The sequence below is a fragment of the Ovis aries genome, chromosome 2, assembly GCF_016772045.2.
Source record: "Ovis aries strain OAR_USU_Benz2616 breed Rambouillet chromosome 2, ARS-UI_Ramb_v3.0, whole genome shotgun sequence".
Taxonomy (NCBI): Eukaryota; Metazoa; Chordata; class Mammalia; order Artiodactyla; family Bovidae; genus Ovis; species Ovis aries.
The window spans coordinates 211,544,982-211,566,673 of NC_056055.1; the positions used below are offsets into that span (position 1 = coordinate 211,544,982).

The window sequence follows — 21,692 nt, forward strand, 5'->3', positions numbered from 1 at the left end:
ATAATTTGATGAAAATGAGACATAACCTCAGAGATTTGGGTCTCTCACATTTGTTGCCTTCTTAATGAAGCTTTTCTGTACTTCCCATTTGTAAATTTTTTTTAGCAGGAAAGAGAAAGCACGATTGATTTGTTTATCCTCCTTTTGAGTTGTTTATCTCCCTTCCTTCTTCAAGTAATAGGTCAATATTTTTATTCTTACTCTTATTCCAAACACGTTATCATTAGTCTTGCTCGTGCACCTTAGTTTCTTCTGGGTTTTGCGTTTTTCTCACCACTGTTCTTACAGACTTCAGCCATTGTTTCAGGTATTCTTTATCTTTCATTCACAAATAGAAGAGACCTGATACAAAATATTCACACATCCTGAGTCTAGGGTGAGTTTGCGTCAATAGTACCCACAATGCAGTCTCTACCTGTGTGTCTAGAAGACAAAATGATAAAAATCTGGAACTGATTCTGGGATATTTAATGTGTTTTTGACTGAGAAAAGAATATGGTTTGTACATCATCGTTCTTTATCCATAATCTCTGGCTTGTTAAAAATTTTTAAAATATTCTATGAGATAATTCTTTTGGAATGTTTTGCAAGGACAGATATCCCCAGCTATTCTAAAAAATCAAAACAACATCTGCTCATCTGAGTACGTTGTATTTTGCAACAACTGCCATCCTTGACCTTGTAAACATCTTAACTTTGAACCTGCTTTTGCTTTTTATTTCTTTCTTTTCCTTTTTCTAATACTTTGCAATCTGTTAATAGATGATCACTGTGCATCCATTATAGATGCATTGTCCATTTCTTTCTCATTTAAATTACTTTAATTACCTATTTTCTCTGTTTCTTTAAGGTTGTTGAAGAAAGCAAATACCAAACACTCTTACTCTCAATTTCAATGTAGTACTCTAACTTCCCTGGGTTAAGATAAAATAAATACATGGTTGAATTATTTTAATCTAAGATTTTATTCAACAAATGAAAAATACATCTACTGAACATTTACAGAACTGAAATTACACTCAGAGACCAGCCATCTTTTTCTTCTATATTTTCCTATTTGCTAAGAATATTTCATTTTAGAAATCATATTGTCTCTATTTGAAGGAAGATATTTCATTAACTAAAATAATGTTTTTTCCCCCCAACTGACCAGGAAAATTGACTGACTTCTTTGTGCTCAGCTCTGTCATGAATTGTATGGAAAATGCTTCTTAAAGAAATACTAGATTTTGAAATGTCTTTTGAGATGTAGCAACTTTTTGGAAATGCATCCTATGTAAATTATACATCAGTAAATTTAATGTAAAAAATAGTCAATAAGTGTAACTAGAATGTATTGAGACTAAAAGATTAATCATGATGGAGCAAACCAAGAGGCATCCTTACATTATTAGTAAATGTATATAAAAGATTAATAAGGAAGAGGTACATTTTATAGGCAAATCACTTTTAATGTTTCTTTCAGTATCACAATATGAAAGGTCAACAGGGTACAGCTAGACAGTCTGTAACATGTACAGTGTTGATTAATTTTTTACAGTATATTTTCTTGAAATAATCACAACCTTCAGCAGGATGTAAAAGTCTTCAACATAAACATTTGGGTATTCTAAAGACATAGTATGGCCTGGTGGTAAGATTATTACTAGTTTGGATTTGAATTCTCACCTTATGACTTTCTGTTGCATGAGCTTAGAGCTAGTTCACCTGTCCTTTCCTCTTTATCTCTCTGCTTCCATTCTTTCTCATTCTCTCTCTCTTTAAAATCATTTTAAAGATCTATCTTTTATAGCTGTTACAAAAAATAGAATAAATTATAAAATATCTCTCATACAGTACTTGACACATACCAAGTGCTCAAAGAGTTAGTAAATATATTGTTATCTATTAACACTATATGGGCTTCCCAGCTGGCACTAGTGGTAAAGAACCTACTTGCCAGTGCAAGAGATATAAGAGATACAGGTTCGATCCCTGGGTCAGGAAGATTCCCTGGAGGAGGGCATGACAACCCACTCAAGTATTCTTGCCTGGAGAATCCCATGGACAGAGGAGTCTGGTGGGCTATAGTCCACATAATCAGAAAAACTGCTGCTGCTGCTAAGTCACTTCAGTCGTGTCCGACTCTATGCGACCCCATATATGGCAGCCCACTAGGCTCCTCTGTCTCTGGGATTCTCCAGGCAAGAATACTGGAGTGGGTTGCCATTTTCTTCTCCAATGCATGAAAGTGAAAAGCGAAACTGAAGTCGCTCAGTCGAGCCCGACTCTTAGCGACCCCATGGACTGCAGCCTACCAGGCTCCTCCGTCCATGGGATTTTCCAGGCAAGAGTACTGGAGTAGGGTGCCATTGCCTTCTAGACATGACTGAAGCAACTTGGCACACAAGCACATTAATGCTATATAGATACAATGGAAATTTTCCATTGTAAATAGCTTTTACTTACAGCATGATCCTTACATCCTGGACTTGATTCTTGATTCTTGATTCTTCACAGAATAGATTCTTACCAACAATGATTGTTTTGATCACTTCTGTTTTCATTATTTTATTTTTACTTCTTAACTGTGTTGTTTCTGAAGTTCTATCAAAATGACACTTTCTTGGGAATTCCCTGAAGGTTCAGTGGTTAGGACTCTTCAAGGGGCAGAGATTCTGCCCCCTGAAGGGAAAATGAAGATCCTGTATGCCACCTGGCATGGCCAAAAAAAAAAAAAGGGAGACTTTCTTTAGTAATATTGAATATATATTTTTAGAAGTAATTATCTTGTCAAAAAATATTGAAAAAATGGTAGTATATTTATTCTTAATGCTTCCTTTAATAAAATGATGAAAACTTTAAAATAAATTAGTTAAATAAGAATAAATTTTTTGACCATCCAGTCTATCTTATACATTAGTTCTATTTCAAATTTGAGAGTTATCACTTAATGTATCTTATATCTTAATTATGATGAGAAATAATGGAACAACTTGATTCACTAAAAAGAAAAATCTAATTATTTGGGAATTTATCTTAAATTCAAAGTTTAAATTTAGGTACAATTAGAGTGTAAATATTGAATTAATGAGATATCCTGTGACATGTGTATCTATTAAAGGACTGTATAAAAATGATTAATAAAGTGATATATAGATAGGAAAAATAACAGGAAGTTACCTGTTCTAATAGTTTTGCTTATGTTCAATGAGTAAATAGAATAGTATTTTGAAAGACAGCTGTCTGAAGACAATGTTCTCCAGGAAATGTTTGTTCATTATCTGTAGCTTCTAGCTCTGCCTTCTTAGGACTATTTGAAATTCTGTCTTCTGAAATTTTTTCCACCTTCAGATTCTCTTTGTGCTACTTCCTTTTGCATTTGATACAAAATATGCTTCCACTAACTAGAAAAAAAATACTGAAGATGCTGAATATGGAATTTTTATTCTAGAATATTTATACTTGAAAAGGAAACACACCCATAAGGACTGAAATATAGGAAATGTTGATAATGATATTTTCATTATATTCTGAGCCATTTTTGTACTTATGAAAAATTTCAAACATAGACAAAGAGTAAAAAGGGTGGTCCAGTGGATTCCAAATATCTATCACCCACTTGTAATAATGAAAATTTTTTTTGTAATTTGCTTCATCATATTTTTTAATATATTTTAGAGCAAATTCCACACATCATATAATTTCACACCTATGTAATTTAGCATGATACTGAGATATTTTGAAAGCTGTTGACCAGGAATTGGTAATTATTTTTATACCATGCCATAATTTTTTAGCTTGTGGTAATAGGTCCAATGGAATCTGTTCCCCAAGTTTGAACTGCTTTCAAAGAATGAAAAACAGGTGCTCACCTTTTCCCACTAGTACACGTGATGGCTGACAGCCCTATATGGGGCACACTATCATGGTAACCCAAGCTCATAACTAAAAATACCACCCTTTTATTTACGAAGAATGCAAGCAATTAAAAGGACAAGTCTAACTCTGGATTTGATTTTTAAGTGCAAATTTGTGAACATTAGTGTTTATTAGCAGGAACAAATTATTCACCATATATCCTGTAACTCCCAGTTACAACACACTTGCACGTAGGACACTTTAGTTGAGAGCAACAGCTATGCTGAGGCAGCAGGTGGGAAAGTGGGGTAGTGCTTTGGTGAGATTAAGGTACTTTTTATAGAAGAGGTGAGAAAGCCATTTCCTATAATGGCACCTGTGACTTACTGAGGACCTGGGGTTGGCAACACTGCAAATGAATGGTGTCAGCATACATTAAGCCAAGCACAAAATCAGCCTCCTGGGGGTATATTCTGAAGTGTTAAAAGTCCTTTTCAAAATCATGGGAAGCAATTTGGGCTTGGTTTTTAAAAGTATATTCAATATTATATGAGATTATATATGTTATATATAATATATAAATTATATAAGAGAAGCTAAATATTATATATATGGGTATATATACACACACACATATATACTAGAAATTATAAAAAAGCTATGAGATATTTAGGTTTTTTAAAAAAAAGAATTGTTCAGTTGCTCAGTCGTGTCCGACTCTTTGTGACTCTATGGACTGCAGCAGGCCAGGCTTCCCTGTCCTTTGCCATCTCCCACAGTTTGCTCAAATTCATATCCATTGAGTCAGTGATGCCATCCAACCATCTCATCGTCTGTCATTCCCTTCTCCTCCTTCCTTCAATCTTTCCCAGCTTTAGAGTCGTTTCCAATGAGTCGGCTCTTTACATCAGGTGGCCAAAGTATTGGAGCTTCAGCATCAGTCCTTCCCAGTGAATGTTCAGGATTGATTTCCTTTAGGGAAAAGTACCTGGGGTTAAAAAAGATGAAAAACTGTGATCCTTAGACTTCTTGTATTAAAGTCATGTGACGTGTTTGTTAATATTCATAGCCCCCAGACCTATGGAATCAAAACCTCTAGCAATAGAACCTGATATTATGCATTTTAAGGAACTCCAGACAGATTCTCATTCTTATGGAATGAGAATTTTTCCAGCTTAACTGGAAAAATAAGAAAAGATCTATCAGTGGTTCCCAAACTTCTGATTACTGTGTGGTATCAAGCTGGCAGCGTCCTTATCATCTGTGAGGCTTTACAAAGCTCACATTCTCATACTTCTTCAGAGACACTGGTTCTGAAGTTCTGAATAAGATTCAAAACTTCCCAGATAATTCTGATGCATAGCCAGGTTTGGAAATCTTGGAATTAAATGAGCACCTCCCAAATCCTTTACAACTCTCATTGTCAATGATTCTTTGCATTGGCACCAAGATACCAGGATATTGTCTTTGACATAAGTTTTTTGTAACAGATCTGAAATTGCACAGTGATTTTGCATCTTCCATAAAAGCAGAATTTAGCTGTTGATTACAGGAAGAATTATTTTAAATAATCCCCTTAGCAGTGTTAGAGAAGAGACCTGGTATCAAAATGATCAGACCCTATAATCCCTGGTGGTGCAGATGGTAAAGAATCTGCCTGCAGTGCCAGAGAGCTGGGTTCAACTGGGTCAGAGAGATCCCCTGGAGAAGGGAACAACTACCCACTCCAGTTCTCTTGCCTGGAAAATCCCATGGATGGAGGAGCTTGGTCATGAGGTTGCTAAGAGTCGGACACAGCTGAGCGACTTCACTTTCACTTTTCACTTTCATGCATTGGAGAAGGAAATGGCAACCTACTCCAGTATTCTTGCCCGGAGAATCCCAGGGACAGGGGAGCCTGGTAGGCTGCTGTCTATGGGGTCGCACAGAGTCAGACACGACTGAAGCAACTTACCAGTAGCAGCAGCAGTAGGAGCCTGGCAGGCCTACAGTCCATGGGGTCACCAGAGTCGGACATGGCTGAGCGACTAACGCTTTGACTATTATATTTATCTTTTAAATTTTTAATCATTAAAATTTATTTTATTTTCACATAGTTGATTTATAATGTTGTGTTAATTTCTGCTGTATAGCAAAGTGATTCAGTTATACATATATTTATACATTATCTTTCAGATTCTTTTTCATTATGGTTTATCACAGGATATTGAATACAGTTCTCTGTGCTATCCAGTAAGACCTTGGTGTTTATCCATTCTATATATAATAGTTTACATCTGCTAATCCCAAACTCCCAATCCACCCCTCCCTCACCCTCTTCCCCCTGTCTGTTCTCTATGGATTGGACCCTCTATTTAAATAGTTGTGTAACACCCCATATTTACATACACAGTGTGTCGCCAGATTCTTAAAAGTCAAGGCATGTCCAAATCAAGCATTAGATAGAGAGGAGAGAGGTGTAGTTCAGGAAAATGTTCTCAGGCCAACACTACAGAAAATATATCGTTGAAACTTCAAAGCTTTTTTAAAATTTACAACCATTACACTCTCTCTCCTTCTTTCTTCCAACATGGGAAAACCCCCACAGGTTGCCACAGTTTTGATGACCATCTGCCTTCCAACCAAGATGGCGGAAAAAGCAAAAACGTGGTGAATCTTGGAGCAATCCGACAAGGCATGAAGCGCTTTCAGTTTCTGTTAAACTGCTGTGAGCCAGGGACAATTCCTGATGCATCGATCTTGGCAGCTGCCTTGGATCTTGTAAGTTGTTGCAAGAATTTTCTCATCCTGTGCTCCGTTCCAGTTAATTCTGCTAATGGCAGAAAGGATTAATCCCCATTCCTAACCCTAACTGTGGATTTATGTTTTGGCCTTATTTTTTCTCCTCAGCATTAGTGGGAAAAGCAGGGAAAAGGTGGTGAGGTAAAAGAAGAAAAGAAATGAGGAAAATTCTTAGTAAATAAATTCTATATAGCATCATAATTTAAAGTTTATGAATCTTTTAAATATAATACATATATTAAAATATATAAAATATAGTCTGTATAGCATCATGATTAACAGTATATGAGTCACATTCCAGAACAGTATGAGACTTTCTGGCTTAAAATCTCTCTGACATCTGTTAGCCAAACACTGTAAAATGAGATTAAATGTAATAAGAGTAATAATAATATTATGTCTACCTCCTAGGGCTAGTGTGAGGATTAAATGAGATACTGGATATAAAGTCTTCATTGCAATGCCTGAAATACGGCAAGTTCTCAATGAAGTAGACCATTATTATTGTTAATTGTTATTAGTCTTGTCTGTCACGTATTAATCCTTTAAATTCTGTCTTGGTCTAATTACCTGTTAGTTGAGGGAGAATATGAAGCAAGGATCAATTAAAATTAATAGTACAGAGGCACCTTGAACATTGTATGGAATTATTCACATGTGAGAGATTCAAGAGTATAATGTGAATCTTGTTTAAGAAGTATTTTTGTTAGGTAGACGAAGCCCAGACATGAATTTAGAACTGTCTCTCAATTTCCTTTATTTACCTGCTGGTTTAATAAATTCTTCAAATATTGTACAAATACTGGGTACAAAATACCAAGTAAATATCAAGAAATAAAAGTCTTTTATATTAACATTTTAAAAAGAATTAAAGTAGACATTTTTACAACAGAAACCCTTTAGCCCATTTTGTAACTCGTGATCATATAAATGCTGGCACTCATATTTTTGTCTTGGAAAATCATCTAAAGCTTATAATTCATGACATTTTTCTGTGACATTAATAGTTTTTACTGTCATGATATTTAGTGACCAGCAAGGTATGTAGCTTCACGTAAGCCTGAAATGCAAATACCACTATAATCATCCAAAGGTTATTTATATAAAATGTTTCAGTCAGTTTCTCACTCTTGGATATTGGCCTTTGCAAATATTTTTCTTAATTCCAAAGTAGTTAATGTGTATTGATATATGCTATGGTGACTAAAATATAGAGAGTCACAGGTCTCCAGGAGAGCTGAGGCGGGTGGCAATCAAACAAAGAATGGGATGCCTGTCTAAAGCAAGAGAGCTAGCAAGGCAGAGAGCCAGTTTCTTGTTATCTAAGTGGGAGAGGGGTAACTTGCCTGTCACTCTTTTGAGTCATGCATGGTTCTTCTTAATCACATCTTGATCTATTCTGAAAGGAGCACATTAAAATAAATAAATGTAACAAACTGATAAAGAAAGGACAATTGAACATTTAGAAAATGAGTAAGTACATGGTTAGTTCACAAAAAAATACTAAAGCCAGTAACGTGTGCCACATTTTATTTGCACTTCAGAAATACTCATTAAAATATCCATAAATTCCTATATTAAACCTGTCAGATTTGCAATGATTAGAAAGTGCTCACGGAGTATGAAATGTCATGGTGTTGGTAGCAGTGGAAGCAGCCGGATTTGATTAGGGAACAGAAGAAAGTATTGGAATAACAGAGTGACAGTGAGAATGCAGTAAGCGTGAGCAGAGCTCTCAGCCTCTCCGGAGTTGTTAGTAATTTTCGACTCAATCTCGTCATCGAGGAAGAGAAACATATATTTGATATGTCAAATATCAAATGGAAAGAATGGTGAAATTTGAAAGCCTGGAAGTCAATGTGGCTTACAAGATGCTCATCATATAATAATTGATTAATTAACTCAGCCAATATCTCCTGAAGGTTTCCTATGTGCCAGGCATAGTGCAGTAAAGGGTAACACAGCAGAACTCAACTGGAAAGCATTACTTGTTTTGCAGCTTTCCTTATGAAGATAATGTTTGTATGGTGATCTCTTTTCTAGACTTAGAGTGTACAGCATTCTTAGGTTGACAGACTAATGATTAACGCTTACTGTGTGCCTACTGTATTTCCAAATAAAAACCAAATGAAGCTCAGAAAGACCAACTGGCCAGGGCTTGAAGTCAACAAATGATAGAGCTGGATTAGAGCAGACCCTCTATTTTATACAACACCATGTTGACTCTCTCATAAAAAAATTATGTGAGATCACCATATGAACTTTAAAATATGAAAAATAAGAAATTCTATATTTTAAACCTGATAGTTTAAATGTGGTTTTAGAAACTGATGATGACAGAAGTTATTTGAACAATTTATTAAATACACAATAGCAATGGTACATTAGAACTTTATGGGTAATCTGTGCTATAGAGTCCCAAATGTACTATTGTGTCCATCTTTGTCTCAATTCTGAAGTCACAGATACTTTGGAAAATTTTTAGACAAAGGAACCATTAAATTTTATTAACATTTACTGATGGTATAAAACGGAAGGAATAAATACTTCCTACGGAGAAGGCTTTTAAGATTTATAAGATATGTGGGCATGGGAAAAACAGGAGGCTTGTGACAAACAGATTGATATATTTGAAGATTTAATAAATAACCCCAGTCAAGCAAATTAACACTGGCTTCTGAATGGAGATTATGTTAATAAGAATATTGATGAGTACTTTGATAGTCATCAATACTTGATGCTGGAATTTTATTCCTTCTCATCAGATGCTTCCATACCTATATAATCTCTAACTGCTATAATGCTTAGAGTTTCCAAGGAGATTCAATTAGTGGCAGAATTCCACAGAACTTTTAAAAATTATTTTACACCTTCCAAGTAAGATTGTGGCCAGTTAGTTGCCAAATCACTAGATTCTCCTTTCTTCCTTTCCTGTTGGACCAATTCTGGTCTGCTTGATTCTGGTCTTCTCAACCTTATTAGTCTCATGGTAAGAAATAAAGGAGATTTGATGTTTATGAGTAATATCTTCAAGCCTCAAAGTAAAGAAGCATTTTCTGATCACTATAGATATCCAGTGGGGCTTCCCTGGTGGCTCAGAGGTTAAAGCATCTGCCTGGAATGCTGGAGACCCGGGATCGATCCCTGGGTTGGGAAGATCCCCTGGAGAAGGAAATGGCACCCCACTCCAGTACTCTTATCTGGAGAATCCCATGGAGGGAGGAGCCTGGTAGGCTACAGTCCATAGGGTCGCAAAGAGTCGGACACGACTGAGTGACTTCACTTTACTTCACTTCATAGATATCCAGTAGATACTTTGAGAAGTAATGAGTTCTTTGTCATTACACTGGACTCAATGGAGGAAGTTTACAGGGGGACTTAAGAAATAGGTGGTTAGTGTGAGTTTCTTTACTATCTGAGAGTCTTTGATTCTAGGTCAAGGTCAAGGAGTATCCAGAGGTCAGTATCAGTCAAGATTAAAAGGAAACAGAGAAATTTTAGGCAGACCTGGTTGGTTGAAAAAACAAAAACAAAAACAGATGAGATAGGTGATGATGGTGGTGATGGTAGAAAAAGGGGATAGGTGATGATGGTGGTGATGGTAAAAAGAGGGGATAGGTGGTGGTGGTGATAAAAAGAGGGGATAGGTGGTGGTGGTGGTGATGGTAAAAAGAGGGAGAGGTGGTGGTGGTGGTGATGATGGTAAAAAGAGGGGATAGGTGGTGGTGGTGGTGATGGTAAAAAGAGGGAGAGGTGGTGGTGGTGGTGATGATGGTAAAAAGAGGGGATAGGTGGTGGTGGTGGTGGTGATGGTAAGAAGAGGGGATAGGTGGTGGTGGTGGTGATGGTAAAAAGAGGGAGAGGTGGTGGTGGTGGTGATGATGGTAAAAAGAGGGGATAGGTGGTGGTGGTGATGGTGAAAAGAGGGATAGGTGGTGGTGGTGGTGATGGTGGAAAGAGGGGAGAGGTGGTGGTGGTGATGGTGGAAAGAGGGGATAGGTGGTGGTGGTGGTGATGGTGGCCGTTGTAGTGGTGGTGGCGATGATGGCAGTCATCATGATGGTAGTGATGATAGTAGTCATGGTGGTAGTGGTGGCAGAGATGAGGGTAGAAGATGACAAAGTAACATTTTCATTATTTATCACAGTTTATAAAGCACCTTCATATTCATTATTTTATTTGTTGATATAAGAGGAAAGGATTAAGCCAGGAAATGGTCTCCAAATGAGGGCACCCTTAACTTCAATTTCTCAGATACAGAAAAGTGAAGGAACCAAAATCACTGGTGAATGCTGGCAAGAGTACTGAGAGGAAGGAAAGTGTGGCTGCATGTCCAATATGTTTGAAGCAAAGTGGCATTCTCTTTTTACCATCATTTAAGCAAGTGTGGCAATGGCAGTTGTTCATACCTGTTGATTTGGGGTTAAGCGCCCCTCGAGATTAATGTTCACAAATGTCTTTTATTAGATGTGTTATTACATTGTGTATCCTCTGTGTTTGGTTACACTTAATATCTGACTTCATCTGCTTCCTGACTTTCAGAAATGCTTCACTTTTAAATGTTTTACATGTTTTCCAATGCATTTGTGGTTTTAGTGTATAAATAAATAAATAAATATATATATATATATATATGTATAAATATGTAGATGTAGGTATCTGTCGAGTCAAACCTATGGTTTTTCCAGTAGTCATGTACGGATGTGACAATTGCACTATAAAGAAAGCTGAGCATCGAAGACTTGATGCTTTTGAACTGTGGTGTTTAAGAAGACACTTGAGAGTTCCTTGGACTGCAAGGGGATCCAACCAGTCCATCCTAAAGGAAATCAGTCCTGAACATTCATTGGAAGGACTGATGCTGAAGCTGAAACTCCAATACTTTGGCCACCTGATCCGAAAAACTGACTCATTTGAAAAGACCCTGACTCTGGGAAAGATTGAAGGTGGGAGGAGAAGGGGATGACAGAGGATGAGATGGTTGGATGGTATCACCGACTCAAATGGACATGAGTTTGAGTAAACTCCAGGAGTAGGTGATGGACAGGGAAGCCTGGTGTGCTGCAGTCCGTGGGGTCTCAAAAAGTCAGACATGAGTGAGCGACTGAACTGAACTGAGATGTAGATATAAATGACATAGATGGATAGATTGATGATAGATACCGATGTCAGATATATATGCAGATGCATATGTACATACAGATAGGTATAGATAGGTAGATAGGTAGACATAGATATAAATACAGATATAGGAATAGATTCTACCATTTCATCCTATATGATTTAGGAGAGGAAGGGAAAATGAATACATTCAGTTCATCATCATTTTACAGTGCAACACTCCCATCTCCTTTTTGTTGTTTGCTTTTGTTGGATGTTGCACTCATTTTTAACTACAACTTAAATGCAATGTTTACCTTATGATGTAGCTTTTATTTCAGAACAATTTTCATTGTCTCTTTACCTGCATCATAGAATTTCAATGTGATTTTTTCTAGTATACAATTTTCTTCAGAGTTAAAAAGCATTATTAAATGAGAGAAATACTAGAAATGTCAGTGTTCAAAGTCTTGCCCATCTGAAGGTTTTGTTTTATCCTCTTGTGATTATTGTTGTGACTATGAAGGGATAATTGGTTCAGTTTTCATTTCAGCACAGCTCCTCCTCACACTGTTTCTCATCAGTATAAATTTAACAAATGCAACTATAAGACATTTTTTAAAAGACATGTTTTAGAAAGGATTTGTTTCATCTTTAGGTTGATATAATCTACAAGCACAAAAAATAGAAAAATTATGCAGTTTGAGTAAAAGGCACTTTTGTCTGTTTTCTATATATTTCAGGTGAAATTATCTCATTTTTTATCCAGACAAACACATAACATGTACAGACATAGTGATGTCTCATCTACTGGTAATTTACTAGCATGAATAACACAAAATAATGTCAATTTGCTTTAGTAACAAATTCCACGAATTCCATGAATATAAGAGAGTCCATTGGATCATAGGTTTCTCCCTAGTCTGTGGAAAAAGAAAACCTAATTCATGTTAAATTAAAATAGGTTCATAAATAGATAGCTTTAGGAGGAATGATTATATACTTTGTATTCTAAGTGGGACACTTTTGAGAGTGAAATGGGGTGTTATCAATAATCATACCAATTAGACATAAACTAGAACTCTCCTGGGGAAAATGAAACATTCAGTTCAGTTCAGTCGCTCAGTCGTGTCCAACTCTTTGCGACCCCATGAATCGCAGCACGCCAGGCCTCCCTGTCCGTTACCAGCTCCCGGAGTTCACTCAGACTCACGTCCATCGAGTCAGTGATGCCATCCAGTCATCTCATCCTCAGTCGTCCCCTTCTCCTCCTGTCCCCAATCCCTCCCAGCATCAGAGTCTTTTCCAATGAGTCAACTCTTCGCATGAGGTGGCCAAAGTACTGGAGCTTCAGCTTCAGCATCATTTCTTCCAAAGAAATCCCAGGGCTGATCTGCTTCAAAATGGACTGGTTGGATCTCCTTGCAGTCCAAGGGACCCTCAAGAGTCTTCTCCAACCCCACAGTTCAAAAGCATCAATTAGGTTACCATATAGTCATACTTTTAGGTTCACTGCAACAAATTTAATCCACATTGGAGTTTACCATCATAAGACTACTTGGTGATCAATGGAAATTACCTTTTTTCAAGGAATTAGGAATATATGCAGATGGGGAACTATAAAACAAAGTAATATTGTGTTTTCTTTTGATAAGGAAAGTTGAAGTAATCCAGTAATAATCAAAGCTAAGTGGTCCAATTAAACACTTTATTCTAGTGGTACTCCTATATTGAATTTTTAAAAAAATCTGACTATGAAATGTAGCAGTCAGGCACACACACACACAAAAAAGATATGTCATAAATATGTAGCATTTAAATAAAAAAATTTTAATGTCATATGTTCATCATATATGTTAAAAAGTAGTACATTTCAATTTTTTTAAAGTCCCTTGTTTTCCTTTTCTAATCACTCACCCCTACTTCCCAGAGGACCCTGTTGTCTCGAACTTTAATTTTCCCTGTGCTTGGCTTTTTTTGCTTCATAAGTTTGTATCCCTAGAGAATATGTCATTTTGTTCTGTTTCCTCATGATGTTTTAATATATAAATTTTGATATAATTGATAAAAATTTTCTTTAATGGTTTTTTTAGTCTTTTTAAAGAAATCCCACAGTAATAATAAATGCATGTTACATTTTCCTCTAAAATTTTAAAGTTTACGTTTCACATTTAGGTCTTTAACTAGAATTTACTGTGTGTATAAAGTGGGATTCTTTCCTTTCTTTCTTTTTATTTCACATGAAAAAAATATCCTAGGGTGTTATTTTGACTAATTCATTGTTTTTTATCTGATATGCAACACCATCCTAATCATGTGTCCAGTTTCTATACATGCATGGATGTGATTCCGAGAGTTTTTCTGTTCCATTCCCTGTGTACGCTGAGTTAATCTACTCTGTCTTAATAGCTCAGACTTTGAACATCACCCAATTATCCTTTGCTCTTCCATGTAAATTTTGTAATTAGCTTGTCAATTTCTCTGAAAATTCTTTGATATATTCTTGGAATTGCATTGAGCCCACAGATAAATTTAGATGTAATTAAAATTCAAATTGAGATTCAGAGTTGAATTGATTATTCAAAAGTTCTATTTCTTTCTGAGTCAGTTTAAGTAATTTTACATTTTTCAGTAATTTGTCAGGTTTACCTCAATTTTCATATTTGTTGGATTAAATTTGATAATTTTCTTATTAATATTTGCAGCATCTGTTATTACTTTATCTGTTTTTATTTCAAAAATTGTCTCCTTAGGCTTGCCAGGTATTTGTCAATTTTGTTAGCCTTTTTTAACAATCTTGTTAATTCTCTCTATTGTGTCTTATTCTCTAATTCATTAATGCCTTATTATTTTTTTATTGAGGTAGAGTTGATTTACAAAGTGTGCAACAAAGTGATTCAGTTTTATACATATATATAATTTTTAAAGATTATTTCCCCTCATAGGTTATTATAAAGTATTGAGTATATCCTGCCCTTATTGTTCATTCTTCTTATTGCTTTGAATTCATTGTATTATTGTTTAGCTTATTAGCTGGTGGCTTGGCTCATGCTTTTATTTTCTTCCGTTCAAAAACTGAGCATTAGAATTTTAGCATTACTACTTTAACCACATGCCATAAATTTTGATAAGTAGTATGTTTGTTATAAGTTATATTTAAGACTTTTAAAATTTAATTATTTCCTTTTCCATGAGTCATTTAAATAGATGTGTGTGCATTTCAATTTATAAGTTTCAGAGTTTTGCTAGGTATCCATTTGTTATTGATTCATAACTTCATTTTCAGGTACTGATTCTTTGGAATTAAAGTTGCTTTATAAACTAGAGCATTATATAATTTTCATAAATGTTCCATGTGTAGTTGAAAAGAATGTGCATTCTCTAACTGTTGAGTGTAACATAGTGGCTTTTCTTTCCTTTTTCTTAATTGAAGTATAGGTGACAATATTATATTAATTTCAAATGTACAACTTAGTGATTTGGCATTTATATGCATTATGAATTGATCACCATAAAGCTAGTAACCAACTGTCACCATACACTGTTATTATATATTATTGACTATATTCCCTATACTGTACATTATATCCCAATGACTTATTTACTTTATAATTGAAAGCTTAAAGCTTTTAATCCTCTTCACCTGTTTCACCTAAGCTCCATTCCTCACTCAGCCCCCTGCTCCCTACTTCTGGCAAGCACCAGTTTTCTCTGTCTGTTTCTGTTTTGTTTGTTCATTTTTTTGTTTGTTTTTTAGATTCCAAATATCAGTGAAATCATTCAGTATTTGTCTTTTTCTGTCTAACTTATTTCACTTAACATATTCTCTGAAAGCCTATCAGGGTATGGTGTTTCATATTCAAGTCTTCTACATCCTTATTTTTTTCTCCTCACAACTTAATATAAGATGACAAGTCAGTTTAGTTGCTTAGTCATGTCTGATTCTCTGAGACCCCATGGACTACAGCACTCCAGACTTCCCTGTCCATCACCAACTCCCGGAGCTAACTCAAACTCATGTCCACAGAGTCGGTAATGCCATCCAACCATCTCATCTTCTGTCGTCCCCTTCTCCTCCCACCTTCAATCTTTCCCAGCATCAGGGTCTTTCCAAATGAGTCAATTTTTCGCATCAAGTGGCCAAAGGATTGGAATTTCAGCTTCAGCATCGCTCCTTTCAATGAATATTCAGGGCTGATTTCCTTTAGGATGGACTGGTTTGTATCTCCTTGCAGTCCAAGGGACTCTCAAGAGTCTTCTCCAACACCACAGTTCAAAAGCATTAATTATTTGGTGCTCAGCTTTCTATATAATCCAACTAACATCCATACATGACTGCTGCAAAAATCATAGCTTTTACTAGACAGACCTTTGTTGGAAAGTAATGTATCTGCTTTTTAATATGCTGTGTAGGTTGGTAAACAATCAGAAAACTAAGATCATGGCATCTGGTCCCATCACTTCATGGCAAATAGATGGGGAAACAGTGGAAACAGTGACAGACTTTATTTTGGGGAGCTCCAAAAATCACTGTAGATGGTGACTGCAGCCATAAAATTAAAAGACACTTGCTCCTTGGAAGAAAAGCTAATACCAACCTACCCAGCATATTAAAAAGCAGAGACATTACTTTGCCAACAAAGGTCCGTCTAGTCAAAGCTATGGTTTTTCCAGTAGTCATGTATGGATGTGAGAGTTGGACTATAAAGAAAGCTGAGCACCAAAGAATTGATGCTTTTGAACTGTGGTGTTGGAGAAGACTCTTGAGAGTCCCTTGGACTGCAAGAAGATCCAACTACTCCATCCTAAAGGAAATCGGTCCTGAATATTCATTAGAAGGACTGATGTTAAAGCTGAAACTCCAATCCTTTGGCTACCTGATGCGAAAAACTGACTCATTTGAAGAGACCCCAATGCTGGGAAAGGTTGAAGGTGGGAGAAGGGGACAACATAGGATGAGATGGTTGGATGGCATCACCGACTCAATGGACATGAGTTTGAGTAACCTCTGGGAGCTGGTGATTGTCAGGGAGGCCTAGCATGCTGCAGTCCATGGGGTCTCAAATAGTCAGACATGACTGAGCACTAAACTGAAATAGTTCAGCTGGAATTCCATCACCTCCACTGGCTTTGTTTGTAGTGATGCTTCCTAAGGCCCCCTTGACTTCACATTCCAGGATGTCTGCCTCTAGGTGAGTGATCACAGCATCGTGGTTATCTGGGTCATGAAGATCTTTTTTGTATAGTTTATCTGTGTATTCTTGCATATCTTCTTAATATTTCTTCTTAATATCTTCTGCTTCTGTTAGGTCCATACCATTTCTGTTCTTTATTGTGCCCATCTTTGCATGAAATGTTCCTTGGTATCTCTAATTTTCTTGAAGAGATCTCTAGTCTTTCCCATTCTATTGTTTTCCTCTATTTCTTTGCATTAATCACTGAGGAAGGCTTTCTTATCTCTCCTTGCTATTCTTTGGAACTCTGCATTCAAATGGGCATATCTTTCCTTTTCTCCTTTGCCTTTCACTTCTCTTCTTTTCTCAGCCTTTTGTAAGGCTTCCTCAGACAACCATTTTGCATTTCTTTTTTGGGGGGATGGTCTTGATCACTGCCTCATGTACAATTTCACAAACCTCTATCCATAGTTCTTCAGGCACTCTATCAGATCTAATCCCTCGAATCTATTTGTCACTTCCACTGTATATTGGTAAGGGATTTGATGGCAAAGTTATCCATTTACCTTGAAGTTCCAGCAATTTTTGTTTTATTGGTTTAGAGGAGGCAGGTAGTTTAGAAATAAAATATATATCGGGTCCTATAAAAATATTATCACTACCTTGTTGTTGTTCAGTCACTCAGTCACGTCCAACTCTTTGTGACCCCATGGACTGCAGTACACCAGGCTTCCCTGTCCTTCACCATCTCCTGGAGCTTGCTCACACTCTTATTGATTGAGTCGGTAATGCCATCCTACCATCTGTTCTCTGTCATCCCCTTCTCCTCCTCCCTTCAGTCTTTCCCAGCATCAGGGTCTTTTCAGTACCTAGTGACCCAATTTATTTTAGTATATAAGGATATAGTTTTCTTTAATATTAATACAGTTGAAACAGTTTTACTAGTTTAGCGTTGGACTTATATATCTTTTTGTAAATCCTTTCCTTTCAACATTTCTATATCTTTTAGGTGTTTAGGTATATCTCTTGTAGAAAGCAAGTATTTGAATTTTAAACCATTTTAATGACCTTTTTCCCTAGAAAGTTTAGTACATTTGCACAGACTATATTTACTTATATAGATTCAGTTCTGTCTTCTTCGGACTACTTGCCACATTTTTTTTACTATTTCATTGCATGTGTGTTCTTGTTTCCATTTCATGCCTTCTTTTGAATTGTATTGGATTTTTCTTTGCTTTGGTTTAACTTTGTTTTATTCATTTTCCCTTATCAGTTTGAAATTTGTAATATTCTATTTATATTTTAAAAATTGCATGCATATTTAACTCAATGCTGTCTAAAATTAATGAATATCTTTACTCTTCTTGCAAATAATAAAAGACTGTAGAGGGTTTTAATGCCAGTTGTCCAAGATTTAGTTCTCTGTTTTTGTTTTAACATTGACAGTGTAAACTTTATTTTTATTAATTGTTAGGAAAATGATTTCTAAATTTGCCCAAAAGCTTAGTATAGTCTTTGCTCACCATTTCTCCTTGCATCTCAGACATTGCTCTTTAAGATCTATGTCCTTCTTCTAAAAGAACCCTTTCAGACATTTCTTTGGTGATGATCAACTGGCAGTAGCTCTCTCAACTGAAGTTTAATCAAAAAATACTCCCACCTGGGATACTGGCTTTATAAAGGAGTGTGTGGCCTGACCTTCCACTCCACGTGAACACTGACATTTAATTTGTGGTCCATTGAAAACCCATACTCTGGTTTTGCCATAGTCAATAGAAACCCTCGGGGCAAATATTTCTTCACTAGTTCACACCTTTCTCCCTACGTTCACTCCAGAATTGAATTTTCTTGTAATTTCTACTTTTCAATGGTCTGTCATCTCATATCAGAAGCAAAAGCAAAAATAAAGTGAAAAAATTTTGGATATTTTACCCAGCACTTTTAAATGTCTAAACCAAAAGATGTTTGTCTTCACACTTAATCCATCATATTGTCAGAAGTAGGAGTCCTTATTTGGTTTTTAAAACAATTATGCAAGATATTAGCATGATCTGAGTGTTAAAATGCCAACCCAGCCAAACCATGTACTTAACTATAATGCCTGCATCTAGCCTGACACTGAATCATTTCAGTTGCCCACAGCTACTGCAGAAATGCGCAGGGACAGAGACAGCCTGTCAGTTGCTTAATGATCTTGGGCAGAGAATTCAATACAAGCTAAGTAATAAATACTGGCTCACAAGCATGTACCCTCTAGCAAACAAGGTTCCAGCATACACTAAGACCCACAATACCAGCTTATTCCCAGTGGTCTTAAATAAATAGGTATCTTACACCAGCAAGAGCTTCACATTTTATTGTAAGGCAATAAAAATATTATGTAATTCCCCAGGAACCAACATAAAACATTGTCTTTAAAACAGTTCCTGCCCTGTTGTTGTTACGAGTTTCCAGGATCAATCAGGGTTTCTTCTTACATAACAAGTTGAGATATAGTCCCTCAGGGGAAGGAATGTATCTCAATTATAACCTTCAATTAACCATCATATCTTGGTAACAATATTTTCTACGTCCCCAGGCAAAATAAAACGCAGCTGTTTGAATTAGTATTCTAGTTCTCTGCTTTACCTTCATAAAGGAAACATTCAATATACATAATGATCTTATCAAATGCAGGAAAAAGTGCCAAAAGGAAGTCAAGGGGTGGGGGGGGGAAGGTCAAGGGAAAAATAGCCTGATACTTGCAATTTTCTACTTGAAGAATGTTAGAGAAATACTTATTGCACAATGCATGATGTTTTGTAATTTTAAATAGCTCTGTAACGATTGCAGACAACACCTTATATAAAACCAAACCTTATGAAATTGATGATATTCTACTGTATTTGGCCGTCAAACTTAGAAATTCCATAAAGTTCAACCTAACATTTTATCTCACCAGTTCAAATTGCTTCTTGCTTGTCTGGGAACTACGAAGTTATGACATAATGGAACTGAAGCTGCTCTGTGGCATTACGGAACATAGACTAGAAAGGTGATCTGGCAGACATGTTAATCAGAAAGAATTTAAATCTGCCTACTTTTCTTTTAGGACCACCAGCAAAATTCTCTGTGGTATACCAACGGTACCAAAGTTTGTTTTGATGTTCAGTTTTAACTGTGTCTCTGAAACTCCATGGTTCTCTTCACCCACGCAGCCTTCTTCTGATGGGTTTTTCTCCATTTGTGCTGTTTTTCTCCGCTATGTGAATCCATCCCTACCCATGCTGTCATGTCTCCATTGTTTTGCTGCTTCATCAGATTGCTCTGAGCCATTAAGAGGCAAGCTCCATCAAAAGAGGAAAAACCAACTTTCCTTTACGTCCAGGAAGAATCCTTTGCCTAAGGTATTCCATAACCTGGCTCCTCAAATCAATACTTTCTAACTTACACTTCGAAAGGAACTTACAAGGAAAATAATTCTTTATGGCCACACTCACAATATGCCTTAACTACTCTTTCACACACAGTGTGAAGTCAACTCTTATTGCCAAGGATCTTCTATGAGGACGCACAGTTGAGTCCTTAGATTTATACTACAACAGCACCCTCCATTGTCCATACAGTAACACACACACTACAGTACCACAGAAATTGTTAGTACTCAGTGTCCTCTTGACTATAGGATCCCCAAGTCTGCTTTCACCTACAAGATTCGTGAGGTTTATAATAAGAAGGCAATATTTGAGTTACTCTATGTCATCATCCCTTAATGCAGACAATGACATTTCCAAAAGTTACTGAGTTTGGCAATTTACATGAATCAAATTTATCAATAATAATTAACCTTCCCTTTAATGTTGTGCTATATAGTCAATTAATGGGAATTATTTTGATAATGGTCTCAGTTCTATTTCCCAACTTAAAGTAGGATTTCTTAGGGCCAATGACTGATAATGTCTGGGTTTTATCATAAGAAGCTTTTGAGAGCAGAGAATTAAAATGGTTTTCCATTCAAAATGCCTTGAGTTTCCTAAGCAAATAAAACATATTTCCTAAAGAAGCCAAGCCAACCTACATGGGAAGCCTTACATAGCACTGTCTGGGTTTTTTATTCATCTTCTGTTAGTCTTCTCAGTGCAATTTAATAGTTAAAAGAAATATATGGGGAAAAAAAAAAAAAACCCTCTGCCCCATACATTTGAATTAGGTTAAGTTTTTACACTCATTAATCATGAAAGAGCTAAAGTTCATCACCTAATGCTGTTCCAGCAGTGTTGTTTCTGCCTTCCTGTCATTAAGCAATGAATCTCATTGCTTTTTATTGGAAATGTGTCAAAATGTGACATAAGAATAGATTTGCATCACTTGCCTTGCCTTCCAGACTGGAGTTCCTTTTTAGAGATAGATGTTCCACGCTTTTCCAAATGCAGATTAGCATATCTGAAATCTTTAGTAAACTGAATATTTAATACAAGGAAAGAGTATAGATATTTAGTTGGGATGTTACAGCACCATGGTAATGATGTTTAATGCAGAAATTCATCTAAGCCTTTGCATTCTAAAGTCTTTCTATCCTTCTGACCTGCTATCAAGTCTTGGTACCAATAAAGTTGAGGATAGTTTCTCATCATCAGTGTCCATCTTTTATTAATGATAGATGCTCATCATTATGTTTATCTTCTATTCTGCCTTTTCACATAAATGAACTTTATCTTCAATGGCAATACATCATATTTTTTGTAAAATTAAGTCCCAACATAATTAAATTTCTTACTAGGATTCTTGATAGTTTCATTTAAGTTGTAAACAATGGGA

At 36.1% G+C, this 21,692-nt stretch overlaps 1 protein-coding gene across 23 annotated transcripts in view; it reads left to right on the top strand.

Annotated features, from left to right (window-relative positions):
- UNC80 (unc-80 homolog, NALCN channel complex subunit) overlaps positions 1–21,692 on the top strand; it is a 215,816-nt gene that overhangs the window by 72,237 nt on the left and 121,887 nt on the right. For all 23 annotated transcript variants that reach the window (XM_042244174.2, XM_042244175.2, XM_027965136.3 and 20 more), the window contains exon 22: positions 6,428–6,600. In XM_042244174.2, the coding sequence (XP_042100108.1) occupies positions 6,428–6,600 (173 nt within the window). The remainder of the gene's footprint in view (positions 1–6,427; positions 6,601–21,692) is intronic.